Genomic DNA, 12,521 nt, shown 5'->3' on the forward strand with positions numbered 1-12,521 from the left:
TTTATTTCTGTATAAATGATTTTTAGTTTAGATTTTTTGAGTATTGTGTTTGCTTACCAGCACAGTGGACCGTTTTAAACAAACGAAAATACTTTTTTCAATTTCCAGATGGAAGTCCAGAGATCAGGATGAACGTAAAGTTCGTCCAGGACACGTCCAAATTCTGGTATAAACCAGATATCTCCAGAGACCAAGGTGAGGGCGCCGCCTGTGCGTTTCGGGGTTCATTTATCTATATTTAGACTCGACCATGGGGGGCTCGTGACTCCCATGAACAGTGAAATATTGCTAAAGCCACCCTGTACGAGGTCAGTCGCTATTGGTCTGCACATCTGGTTCTTCTCTGTGCTCTTATTGGATTACATCATCTGTGCTGGAGACCTCTATAAATGCGTGCACATGCAGTGACATCACACGCCACTCAACACATGTGCGCAGTTAAACATCTGCATGCGTTGCTTCATTAACTCGCTGTTACGATAAGGAATAAACCTCTTTAACAAGCTCTTTTCCTTCCTTCGTCCCTATATGTGTAAAACTGCAGGGTACGTTGTAGCAATTTGTTAACATATTAAAACTTTCTTGGAAACAACCAGTCTGGTAGCGTTACAGAGAAATCAACCAAAATATTGAAATCGTGTCATTTTTGTTCCCTTTTCTAAACTCTTATGTTTTTCCAAGCTTTATAAGGAACGCAACATAGGAGTATCATAAATCTTCTCTTTGCATGAAAAGGAGTTTTGCTTTCAACCGCAGAATGTCTTATGAGTTTGGAATGACAAAAGGAGGAGTAAGCGATCTTTTAGTGAAATGTTTTCCTTTTCATTGTAGCGATCAACATGCTGAAGGATCAAGACCCGGGAGCTTTTGTTATTCGAGACAGTCATTCTTTCAGAGGTGCCTACGGCCTGGCCATGAAAGTTGCTTCGGCACCTCCGACCATGCAGCCCACAAAGAAAGGTATTTAATGTGCCTCCTACAAGCCATCTATAATCATTTGCCAAATGTATTCCAGACAGGAGATCGGACCCCCTGTAACTCACAATCCTGCACTGCCCGCAACAGACACGCACACACACAACAACACGCAAGAAGATTTGCACTGACAAATACTAAACCGAACACAAACACGGTGGTTAACCTACAGTACATATTTCAAACCTGTTAGTATTATTAATGCACGGCTTTGCAAAATATTCAGTTGTATTCTGCAGTCAGATATTTCTGCTAAACTGTGTAATCATACAGATCATACAGATCATAATCGTTGGCAATGAATTTACTAAATTGGTTTGCAAGTTTAATGTTCTCGTCACAATCTCTGGCCTCCTTTTGCTCCTAAATGCAAAACTAATCCTCTCAGGGTTAGAAAACACTGGGGTCTTGATCATTCCGTCAGGGTTTACTTTGCCAAAATAATGGGTTCATTATAAGTTTCAGCATTTTATGATATAATGAAGTTATCAAATCCAGTGTATCTGCAAGTTAAATTATGCAGTGAATGTTTCAAGCATTTTTTTTTATTCAAGTTATTAAATTTTTTTATGTGTTCTGCACACTTTCTGGCTGCTTTTCTTCATCCTAAAACTCAGAATGATGTCATTTATACGGTATGCATACATTAAAACAAGGGCTGTCAACGTTAACGCGTAAACGCATGCGATACATTGTTTTCAGATTAACACGTTAAAAATATTTAACGCAGCATCCGTTTGTTTTGTCATCCTTTGTGTAGCAATACATTATATAATCGTGACCTTATTCACGTACAGGCTTTTAAACCACTTATACGCGATTCGAAACAGTTGCTTTGATGCGTTCAGTGAAGATCGACACCTTCTAGCTGTGGGACGCAGGAAAACGCAACATGAGGTCGAGTCTGGTGTACAGTCACGGGCTGCGTCAGTGAATCTCTGTCAGAATCTTTCGTTCTTGAATGAATAAAAACACTCAAGATTATGCCAGAAAGCTTTAAAATAAATAAATAAAATCTTTAATGAATGCAAAGAGTTGTTAAAATGGGAAAGGACGTCAGATCTGCGTTGAGCGGCAGCTCTTAAAAGGGCCGCGTTCTTAAACCTGCTGCTGTGACTCCTGTCACTAATGTTAATCAGAGAAAAAGAAAAGAAGAAATCAATGGGTTTTGTAGCTTTATGGAGAATTCTTCTGAATTTATTTACAATTTAGCATTCAAGACTGTAAAGTATTTGAGAACTTCATTACATTTCTGTATATGTCTTACCTGTTAAGACATGAGAGCTCTCAATTATACCGTTGAATGGCTATAATTAATGTAAAAATGTATTAAAAATATTCAATTTAATAAAGACATAATTTGCGGTACTAATATCAGAATCTTGGCTTTCAGAAATCCGCTGTTACTTCATTAATTTAATCTAAAAACATGAATGTTATGTACGATTATTTTTTTTTATCGATTGACAGCACTAATTTAAACGGTATACATTTGTCTAGGAAATGTTTAAAAAAAATAAGCAAAAACCCTTTTGGCTCGTAATATTTAACAATCGTAAGAAAAACTGTGGTAGCATAGACACCTCAAGGTCTACTTTTTCAACTTTTTAATGCTGTTTAGTTATTATTGTTGCGTTTTCTTTCTTTCTTTTTCTTTCTTTAATTATTCTTCCTTTATTTCAGCTGGAGATGTCACCAATGAGCTCGTGAGACATTTCTTGATTGAGACGAGTCCAAAGGGTGTGAGACTGAAGGGCTGCCCCAATGAGCCTTACTTCGGTAAGTCGACTTAAACAAAGATTTTTTTCCAAAATATCCTCTCTGTATACAGAATATAGCTTCAGTACATACACACTGAATTCATTTGATGTTAACTAATGCGAGACCCATTACGTCAAACTTGTAGATTCAGCGTTTGTGTGATTTCTGCTCTTCAGCACAACTTCATACATGAATATTCTCTCTTCCTTTTACATCCCATTAAATCAAGCTGTCCTTTTCGCTTCCAGCGGTCTGTAGAACACATGTCCCGACGACAGCTGGTGTAATATAAATTGCACAGCGGCGGTCCCTGCTTTAATAAAGTGTCTTTTGACCACACTACTAAGAGGGTTAGCATTCTGCATTCAACGTTGTCTTCTTCAATATTCATTATTGTGTCTTCAAAAGAAAAGAACGATTCTGTGTCGGGCGTAAGTGTTAAAACAGCCTGTTACGGTAACCATTGCGTAAACGTGTGCTTGTTATGAAAAGCAGAAGGCAAAAAAAAAGCGTGATGTGTGAGAACAAAAGCAGGTGTGAGAGAAATTTGGCAGGACTTCCATCTTGTGGAGAAAAGTGCTCGTGTTAGAGATCATTTGGCTCACAGACACTTCTCCGATAAATGACGTCTGCCAGGACACCTACGGCTAAAAGAAACGCTTCACACTGAAACGAACAAACATTCTCTCATTATTTACTCACCTGCATGTCATCCCAAACCTGTTTGCTGTTATTTTTTATCTTGGAACACAAAAAGAGTTTTGAATTCATATCACTCCGGTGAAACATCAAAAAAGAAGACCGTCCATTTCCATTTTACTACGCAATACAGTCACATGGCGTCATTTAATGATCTCTACTATATAGATATAAATGTAATTCGTAAGCCTAAAACGAGATGATTTTTGTATTCCACATTCGAAAGTAAGTCGAGTTCTGTAACGTGAGTAAATGTTGCAGAATTGTGACTCCGGGTGAACTGATACGCGGCCCTCATTCTCAGCACAGATAGAATCTTTTCACATAAGGAAGGGAGTTCAGACGCTGATAATAACATTTAAACATGGCAACAAGGACTCCGTCAAATCCGGGAGGTTCCCTGGACTGTTTTCCTTCTGTGCTGAGATAACACGTGGCCATTAATCATGAACGGTGAGAAACATTTTGTCCGAAGTCTCCCCCGAGTGTCATCTTTCCTAATATAGTCAAATATCTGGAGCAGAGGTTTAAGCACTTGCCAGTATTATCATCCCGTGGTGCCGCACGCAAGCACAGTCATCGCACGACTTTCCCCAACGCCTATTGAGGTTAGAATGAACCGTGCACAGATTTATGGGTTGTCAGGGAGAGCGTGAAAGTTTGAGTGCCTCGGGATGCTTATAAAGTAAAGTATGCCCTCTTCTGATTTCTGCTCATAAATCTGATCCTCGTTTTGTTTTCATCTTCTCTCTCTCTCTGTGTCTGTGTGTGTAGGTTGCTTGTCCGCGCTGGTGTACCAGCACTCCATCACTCCACTGGCTCTACCCTGCAAACTCGTGATTCCAACCACAGGTTAGAGACACGTTACTGTACCTTTTCCTGCGTTCATACTGTACTGTCAGGTCTCAGCGTGACCTTAGATAGCAGGGCGCTCCGTCACAAATGATGTATGTTTCCCGTCCTGTTTGCCTGCTGTGAGTAATGGAGAATATTTTCTGAGGTCGTTTGTTTGGCTGCCGCTCTCAGCCAGCTGCTAGATGCCATCCGGGTGTCAGAGGGCACAAGACCCGAGACCTATGTGTGCCTCTCTGAGTTTTCGCACAGAGAGTGGCAAGGCTGTTAGTCAGGACACTGATTCATAGCATGGCACAAATTCCAGGTCATAGTGCTCATTTGATTAGATCGTAAGCATGCTGTTTGAATGTGAAGATGTGTCAATTCTCAAGTGTGACCGGATGTTGTTTTTCAGATCCTCTGGATGAGTCGCCCGAGACGGCGACACCAGTTAACCTGGCCGCTGAGATGCTCAAACAGGGTGCAGGTGAGCTGATCATATACAGTAATATTTGGCTAATATGGGCTCTAAGTCAAATAATAACGGGTTTGATACATACTTGGTCCTATCATCATCATTTTTATGTTTTTTATGTTAAAAAAGGTATTTTTCCTATGAAAAATAGTTCCACCTTAAAAAGAACACCTTAAATAATGCGCTCTCACATACAGTATTTGGCCGAATGATGTCCATATCTGCTATTTGCATATTTGCTAAATAATTGCTTTTATTAAACTCAAAGAAATCGAACTAAACTTGGTTAGTGTTAATTTGACAAAGTTATTGGTCAAATATATATATATATGAGTTTATGATATTATACCATTATTACATGGCTCGTTGGAATGCCTGATTCTGATTGGCTAGTCGCAACATTCACAGGTTCGTTATTCCCAGATAACAACCTCTCAAAACGAATAACACGTGTTAACCCGGATGCAGCAAATCATTTTGACAGGTTTTTTGGACGAATGAAATACGTCCTTTAACGATATATGACATTATATTTACATATTATTCAACCAAATGGCTTTTTCGTGATATATGAACGTCGTTTCTTTCCTTAAAAATGTGACTACACGGCTTTCCCCGCAGAAGGTCTGCATTCTGTAAAAAGAGTAGATATTTCAATTTCACATTTCATGTCATATTTTTTCTCATGTGGCAAGTAGCCGTGTAATAAGCGGGATAATGTACAACCAGCCGGCTGTTATCACGAAATAACCCCCTTCAGTGTGATACAAGACCGTCGGGTCCTGATCACACTGTAGGGGCTTATTTCTGCGATAACAACCGTCTGCATGTACATTATCCCTTACATTACGTATAGAAAATAACATTTTAAAAAAGCTCACGTATAAACCATACATTGACTACAATTTATCATTCGTTTTGTTGGTTTTAATAATTTCGATGTGAATGTGTTTTGTGTAACTTTTTAGTCAAGCCTTCCTTAATTCTTATAGGTGAGCTTCACTTTATACTACAAGCATTACCACACAACATATATTTCCCAAATTCTTAATACGTCCTATAAATATATTTGAATAAATGGTGACATCAAGTTGGACATCATTTTGGCCACTACTTTTCATACTCCCTTGAAATATGCCCCCCCCCCAAAAGTCTTATGTCTTGAACCACAGTTCAAAGTCCCGACGTTAAGTTTATGATTAAAATTTTGAAATCAGCTGAATAAGTTATTATCAGAAAACCACTCAGGTCAGGTGTATGTTTAGTCATTTTTGGTTGATGGTTTGTTTGTTATGATGTGATATCAAGTCTAAATCAATGTTCTCCTCCACCCCGGTGTCACTCCTGTGGAAATGATTTAGGGCAGAAGAGTTCTACTGAAGCCCATGGTAAAGCCAGCGATGCTCTGCGTGTTTTATGTTTTTGTTTATCTGTGTTTTGTTTAACTCGACTCTGACTGCTGTATCCAGAGCGACGGCTGTACTTTTCTCTTAATTCTGTGCATGTGACGGGACCTCTGGAGCACTTTTATCTGTCTGTTCAAACCGTTCAAAGCACTTCTTTTTGTCAAAGCCTTGAGTGTGTTTCAAAAACTTCTGTCTTAATAAATATGGCATGTTCTTCAATGACTGTGCAAATACACTGCATGGATTTACAAAAAAAACCGATATCAGTGGTTCTCAATTTTAGGCCATTTGAAACTACAGAAAATTTGCTCAATCCAAATCTGAACATCTTTCTATGAATGCTGCTCTATATTACTGCTAAATAATACCTTAAGGTGATTAAGAGAAAAATTGCTATAAATAAACATAAACTGATTAGAAATCCTCTGAATTGGACTTCAAACAACAGTGTTGTGTCTGAAATAGATTTTTACCCACTGACCATCTGTGTCTATGTTTAAGCAAAAGTGTGTTACACATGACCTGACCCCACATAAGTTTCAAATTTGAGAACCACTTGATTATGCAAATGCTGAATATTTTAATGATATTTTTGTTAACGATGCCTTGATGAGATTCACAACATAAACTGAGTTTTTTCAAATGTGTCCACGTCATTAGATTTTGGCTCAAGCATATTGATGGGTTCATGTTTTCTTGTCTTTCCCAGCATGCAATGTTCTGTACCTGAACTCTGTGGATATGGAGTCCCTGACCGGGCCTCAGGCCATTGCCAAGGCAATCTCAGAAACAATGACAACCAACCCGGCACCCACAGCCACGGTTGTTCATTTCAAGGTGTCGGCGCAAGGCATCACGCTTACTGACAACCAGAGAAAGTGAGTCGTCTCTCTCTTCTTTTTCTACTTTTGTTTCTATTCACTTGGATTTATCTCAACTATAAAAAACGTGACTTTTCTCAACAGGCTTTTCTTCAGACGACATTATCCCATCAACACAGTCACATTCTGTAATATCGACCCCCAGGAGAGAAAGTACGTTTACTAACTGCTCCGTGCTACTTAACTTACTTAACAAATCAGACTGAAAAGAGTAAAACATCAATTGAGTTTTTTTTTTACTTGAATTGCTTTTTCTCTGCAGGTGGAGCAAACCAGACGGTGGAAATGCAAGGTAAGGACCGGCTTTTCATAATGAATATCCTTAGATGCGGTTATACGAAAGCTTAGTTTAGCAGCAGTTCCCATTACGGTTCCCCCAGCCCGTTGCATCATGGGATAGCGTGCATTTTCTCACGAGCGTCATTATAAATAGTGATATTAAGCATAGCTATCTAAACTAAAAGTGTGAAACCTCACGTTAGCTTGCTAGTCATCACACACACGTGTTATAATTTACTGTATGAGGTCACAGCACATGCAGTGTGTCAGACTGATGAATACTTTTGACATTTTTACACACGAGTAACACAAGCGTCACATTCTCTTCCTTCCCAGGTTCTTTGGCTTCGTGGCCAGGAAACAAGGCAGCACGACCGACAACGTGAGCCACCTGTTTGCTGAAATGGATCCCGATCAGCCGGCCACGGCGATCGTGAACTTCGTCTCAAAAGTGATGCTCGGCTCTCAGAAGCGGTGAACGTTTACCGCGCCGCTCGCCGGAGGACTTTCTGTTTGTTTCGTTTTGAGTTCTTTGAGTTTCTGTTTTTCGTTCGTTTGGGTGTGAGGTTGCGTGTACGTGTGTGACGGAGGGCGATCCGGGCGGAGACGAGGAAGCGGGATAGAGGAAGTGCAGCGTGGGAGTAGAGGAATGACGTGCAGAGGGGAGGTGGTCTTCATCTCACTTTGAGGGAAGGTGGAAATGATGTCAGTGATTTTGTTGCTCTTTTTTTTTAAGAAAAAAGGAAAAGAAAACGTAAAAAGAGGGGCGAAGAGGAGGCTGAAATTAGACTTTGGGGGCTGATGTACCAAAGCTGAGAGAGCAGTCAGGACAAACCCGGTCATCATTCATGATAGGTCTTGGTTCGCCACGACAGCTTTGACAAACTGTACATAAGAACTGATAAGAACTTAAATTCTTTTCCTTTTAAACGCCGCTTCTGTTTTTCACACGAGACCATTTCACATCCGCACACAGCCAGTGCTGTGTCACCTCACCAAGCAACTTAAAGCATGTTGCTTCTGTTCGCCTCAGAAAGTCGGTATTTCCAACTCACTCCTTGAAAAAGTAAGACTTCCAACTTGGAAACTTGTGAAGAAACCTTGACTCATTGCAAGCACATCATGCATAAACAACGTTATGCAATTGCTTGGTGATTTTATTTCAAGCTTTTCACAGTTCTGCTTTTGTTGCAAAGCCGCTTTGCAGAAAAAACAAAGCAGTATAGAAACAAGATAAAGAAATGTCATTTTATTGTCTTTGTTTTAGACATGTCTATGCAAAGAAGTTTTCATGTTGCAAGTCTTTATCCGGATTTCAATGCAAGTAGATAATACACATGATCCAACTGTACTATACTCCAGTATTTACTCTAGTAAACTACAGAAAACTGCAGTATACTGAAGTAAATTTTAGTGATTGCTACTATATTCTTGTATACTACAGCATTCTGTTGTTTTAAGTATTATAAACTGATAAACTGCAGTAAGTACTGTAGTATACTGGAATTTTGTGTACTACAATAGTATACTACTGTTGGGTCCAAAAAAACAAACGTTATTTTACCATAATTTGGTAAACACTGAAGTATACTATAGGATTTGTTTTCGTGCAGGAGGTTGGAAATTCTGACTCGCGAGGTTGACACAGCATCACACGCATCAGTCTTTAGTTTCTGTTGACCTCTGTGTGATGCAGGTGTCCATCATCCACTGCTGTGCTCTCTTCTCAACCAGAAGCGTGTTGTACGGTTGTGTTTCTGGCAGAAGGTGTGTGTCTGTCACTCTATCTTTATGCCTCTCTTAAAAACACACACACACAGTATCATTCTACCCCAAAGTAAGCTAAGTACATATATATAAAATACTTCAAAAAAGTGATTTTACTGAATATTTATTGTATTATGTTTTTGCTACATTTTCTCTTTCATGTTAACTCATTTACTCATAGGTATGTTGTATAGTCTACATAAAGATTAGCCTTGGAAAGAAATACTCTTTATTTTGGCTAATATTTCAAAATATCATGTCATTTTGAGAAGCATTCTATTATATGGTGTAAAATGTATGTATTTGAAAGCTTGTCACTATTTTCTCAGTTTTTCTTTGGCTTTAAAGGAGCGTAGGCTTTGAAGTAGAAATCGTCCCTTTGGACGACTATCTCATACTTAAAGAATACATCTAAAGATTACAAAGTGAGTTGGCCGATATGTTTACTGCGAGAGGCTTTGTGTAAAGAAAAGTAAGGAAACGAGTCTTTATTTTTGTATTATTATTAATATTATTTTTGCATCCCTTCCCTACCATTATTCAGCCCACACTGTAACCCAGCGTTCCCAGTAGTCAGTCAGAATTCAGTATTTTGTTTCATACTGCCATCTTGAGGAGCTGACGGGTATTGCTAGCCATGTTTTCCATCTATGCACCCCCTCCCTTACAGTCACAGAACAGGTCCTTGTAAATTTACTTTAAAACAAATACTGCAGTGTTTTAACTGTGATTCGAGGAGAACGTCCCCAGCGATGGACAAACAGGATCTCTATGTCTCCCTTAAACTGGTTTGATTCCCTCCTGTCCCGTGCCATCCAGAATGGGGTGGCTTTAGGCTGAATAAAAAAACAAGTCTTTCTTTTTTGTATGTAAATACTTCATTTTTGCCAAAGATTTTATTTTACTTGTGTATGCCTTAGTTTGAGTAATGATAACCGTCTGGTCGGCGCGCAAACGGCGGCTTGTTTAAGGCATGGGGGGTCTATTTTGACTTGATGCAGATACTATATGACTGCGTTTGGTTGCCATTAAGCCCTTTGTTCAGCCTTTTAAAAAAAACTACTCCAAGAAAAGCAAAGCACTTAATAATTAGGAGCTGAAGAAAAAATAAAATATGAAATAAATATGACTGCTTCACTTAGTCTAACAATCGTTGGCCCAGATAGAGCCGACACATTGCTTTCGAGAGAGGATCTGCAGAATGATGAAAAAACAGATTTTAAAAGTGTTTAATGAAGCAAAGAGTGCACATCTAAAAATACAAGTTCCTAAAAGGTTTTCTGTTGACTGTATGATTCTTTGGGGAACCAAAAATGCTGCAAAGAACCCTTTCAGCATCTTTATTTTTTAAGAGTGTGTGACATGAATCGTTGGTGGAAAATATGATCAAATGAACCAAAATATGGAACACGCAAAGAGCAGGAAAATGCAGATCTTCCATCATTGCAGGTGTCTGTTCCATCTGGGTCCACATGTGAATGATTACGCACACGTAGAATACCTATAACTTGCTTTGCTTGCCTTTCTGGACATTTCATTTGGTGCATTGGTTACGAAAAGAAAAAGAAAATCACATACGAAGACAACCACACAAAAATGACGTATGGCAGATTTTCTGGAATCTCTTGGCAGTCGGAGAAAGAGATCTTCCAGCAAAATCAGCTCTCCACCTCTCGATGTATTAGCCAGCAGTGTTGTATTATTATATTTTTTTACGTCCACTTGTTAACAGACTTAGAATGTGTGAATGAGCTACTATTGCTGTACAGAACCACGTCTTTTTATTTGCTTCATGTTTTACAGCCTCATTGTATTGTTTTGGCAAATAAAATATATAATAAAGAATGATCCAAATCAATAAAATACAATAAAATACAATAAAAAAGTACACTGTTGCTATAAAACGTGTCTGTGTTTGTATAATCCTTATCACATATGACACAATGTTGACTTGATGCATGTTAACAGCTCGGAGTTAGATTGATGAGACCTAAGATGAGAACTTTGTATTATCACGTGTGAAACCTGCATGCACATAAACTTTATAGTATAGTGTCGTTTATGGAATCGGGTGAGCAGAGTAAACTTTGCATGCATTATTTGTCGTTCACTTTTGACTTTATATGCAACTAAACCTTTGTAATGTGTAAAATACGTTTTAGAGAACAATACAGAAAATAGCCTTTTGACTTTATCCAAAACGTGCAAGGTCCATTATACACTGTATTTGTTCTGTAGAAATTAATTTTCAAGAAACGACTTTGAGATGGCACACAATGAAGAATATATATATTACACTATTTCTGGGTCACTAATCTCACAATGATGCTGTGAAAGAATCAGTCTGTGCATCCTCATGTACAATACATACCGACATTAAAGATTGATATTATAAATTAAGAAATCTGAAATGCATATTTAAAAAAGATTCACTTTCATAAGGATTCTAGGACTGATAAGCTCTAAGGATCTGCAGGGCTGTCCAAGCTTTCTGATTATACCTGCTAACATGTACGGTGGGCCTATTGGATAAAATGTATATATTTTTCGTATCGATCATACTGTATAACAATTTTTTGAACAAGTAACATACAGGAAAAAGAAAATACATAGTATAAAACAATTATGTAAGTCAACAGACACATAAAAATGAGACATTACCATATAAGAAAACATGTAAGTTGTGAAAAAAATCAGGCTTATATTCATAAATTTCATGTAAAAACATCAGTATTGTGTTGTTTCAACATACCTGAATACATGAACATGTTTACATCAAAATCTAGAACATTACGTATTTTTCATTATTTTGAACGTTTTGTCCTATTTCAATTTTTTACAAATAAATACATAATTTTGCATTTTTATGGACATCATTTTCATGCTTACAACACACACAAAGGTTTTGTTTCTGTACTTCCAAGTCTTTTGTAATATCTCTTAAACTAGCCAGGCACTCGATGACATCATCCAACAGGAAGTGACATCATTTTGGAGGGTAAACAACACTACGAACCTCAGTATTTATTGGCTTGTTTGAATCTAAAATCAAGTCATATTGAATTAATTAACTGATATTTGACACTGATTGAAAACGAATATGAATTAACTTTGACAACCTCATAAAAATAAACAGTCATTGTTAACTTTATTAGCTGTTTATGTCTATCCTGTCCAATGTCTTGATTGAATATTTACAAGTTTACACCTAATAAGAGTTTTTTAACAACATTACGACTAGCTAAACTTTTAAAGGTTGCAGAGGTCAAAGTCTTTCAAAACCGGAAAGGCTTAACTGTGTTGTTCATGATGAGTGGGATTGCACTTGTCATGTCTTTGCCATAGTTGTCACTAACGTCTCTTCACAAGCAAACAGGAAGTGATGTCATTTGGGTGTTTTGGTGCAGATAAGTTAGTAAAAAGCCATGTTGTGTTCGGGTGTCT

General features: G+C 38.1%; 1 protein-coding gene across 11 annotated transcripts in view; it reads left to right on the forward strand.

Annotated features, from left to right (window-relative positions):
- tns1b (tensin 1b) overlaps positions 1 to 10,981 on the forward strand; it is a 171,942-nt gene extending 160,961 nt beyond the window's left edge. For 9 of the 11 annotated variants that reach the window (XM_056755607.1, XM_056755612.1, XM_056755613.1 and 6 more), the window contains 10 exons: positions 109 to 195; positions 832 to 960; positions 2,659 to 2,754; positions 4,210 to 4,287; positions 4,685 to 4,756; positions 6,106 to 6,132; positions 6,860 to 7,028; positions 7,116 to 7,184; positions 7,294 to 7,323; positions 7,647 to 10,981. In XM_056755607.1, the coding sequence (XP_056611585.1) occupies positions 109 to 195; positions 832 to 960; positions 2,659 to 2,754; positions 4,210 to 4,287; positions 4,685 to 4,756; positions 6,106 to 6,132; positions 6,860 to 7,028; positions 7,116 to 7,184; positions 7,294 to 7,323; positions 7,647 to 7,788 (899 nt within the window). In that variant the 3' untranslated portion in view covers positions 7,789 to 10,981. The remainder of the gene's footprint in view (positions 1 to 108; positions 196 to 831; positions 961 to 2,658; positions 2,755 to 4,209; positions 4,288 to 4,684; positions 4,757 to 6,105; positions 6,133 to 6,859; positions 7,029 to 7,115; positions 7,185 to 7,293; positions 7,324 to 7,646) is intronic. The other 2 variants (XM_056755610.1, XM_056755618.1) reach the window with 1 other exon arrangement.
- The last annotated feature ends 1,540 nt before the right edge of the window (positions 10,982 to 12,521 follow it).

The sequence above is a fragment of the Triplophysa dalaica genome, chromosome 8, assembly GCF_015846415.1.
Source record: "Triplophysa dalaica isolate WHDGS20190420 chromosome 8, ASM1584641v1, whole genome shotgun sequence".
Lineage (NCBI taxonomy): Eukaryota > Metazoa > Chordata > Actinopteri > Cypriniformes > Nemacheilidae > Triplophysa > Triplophysa dalaica.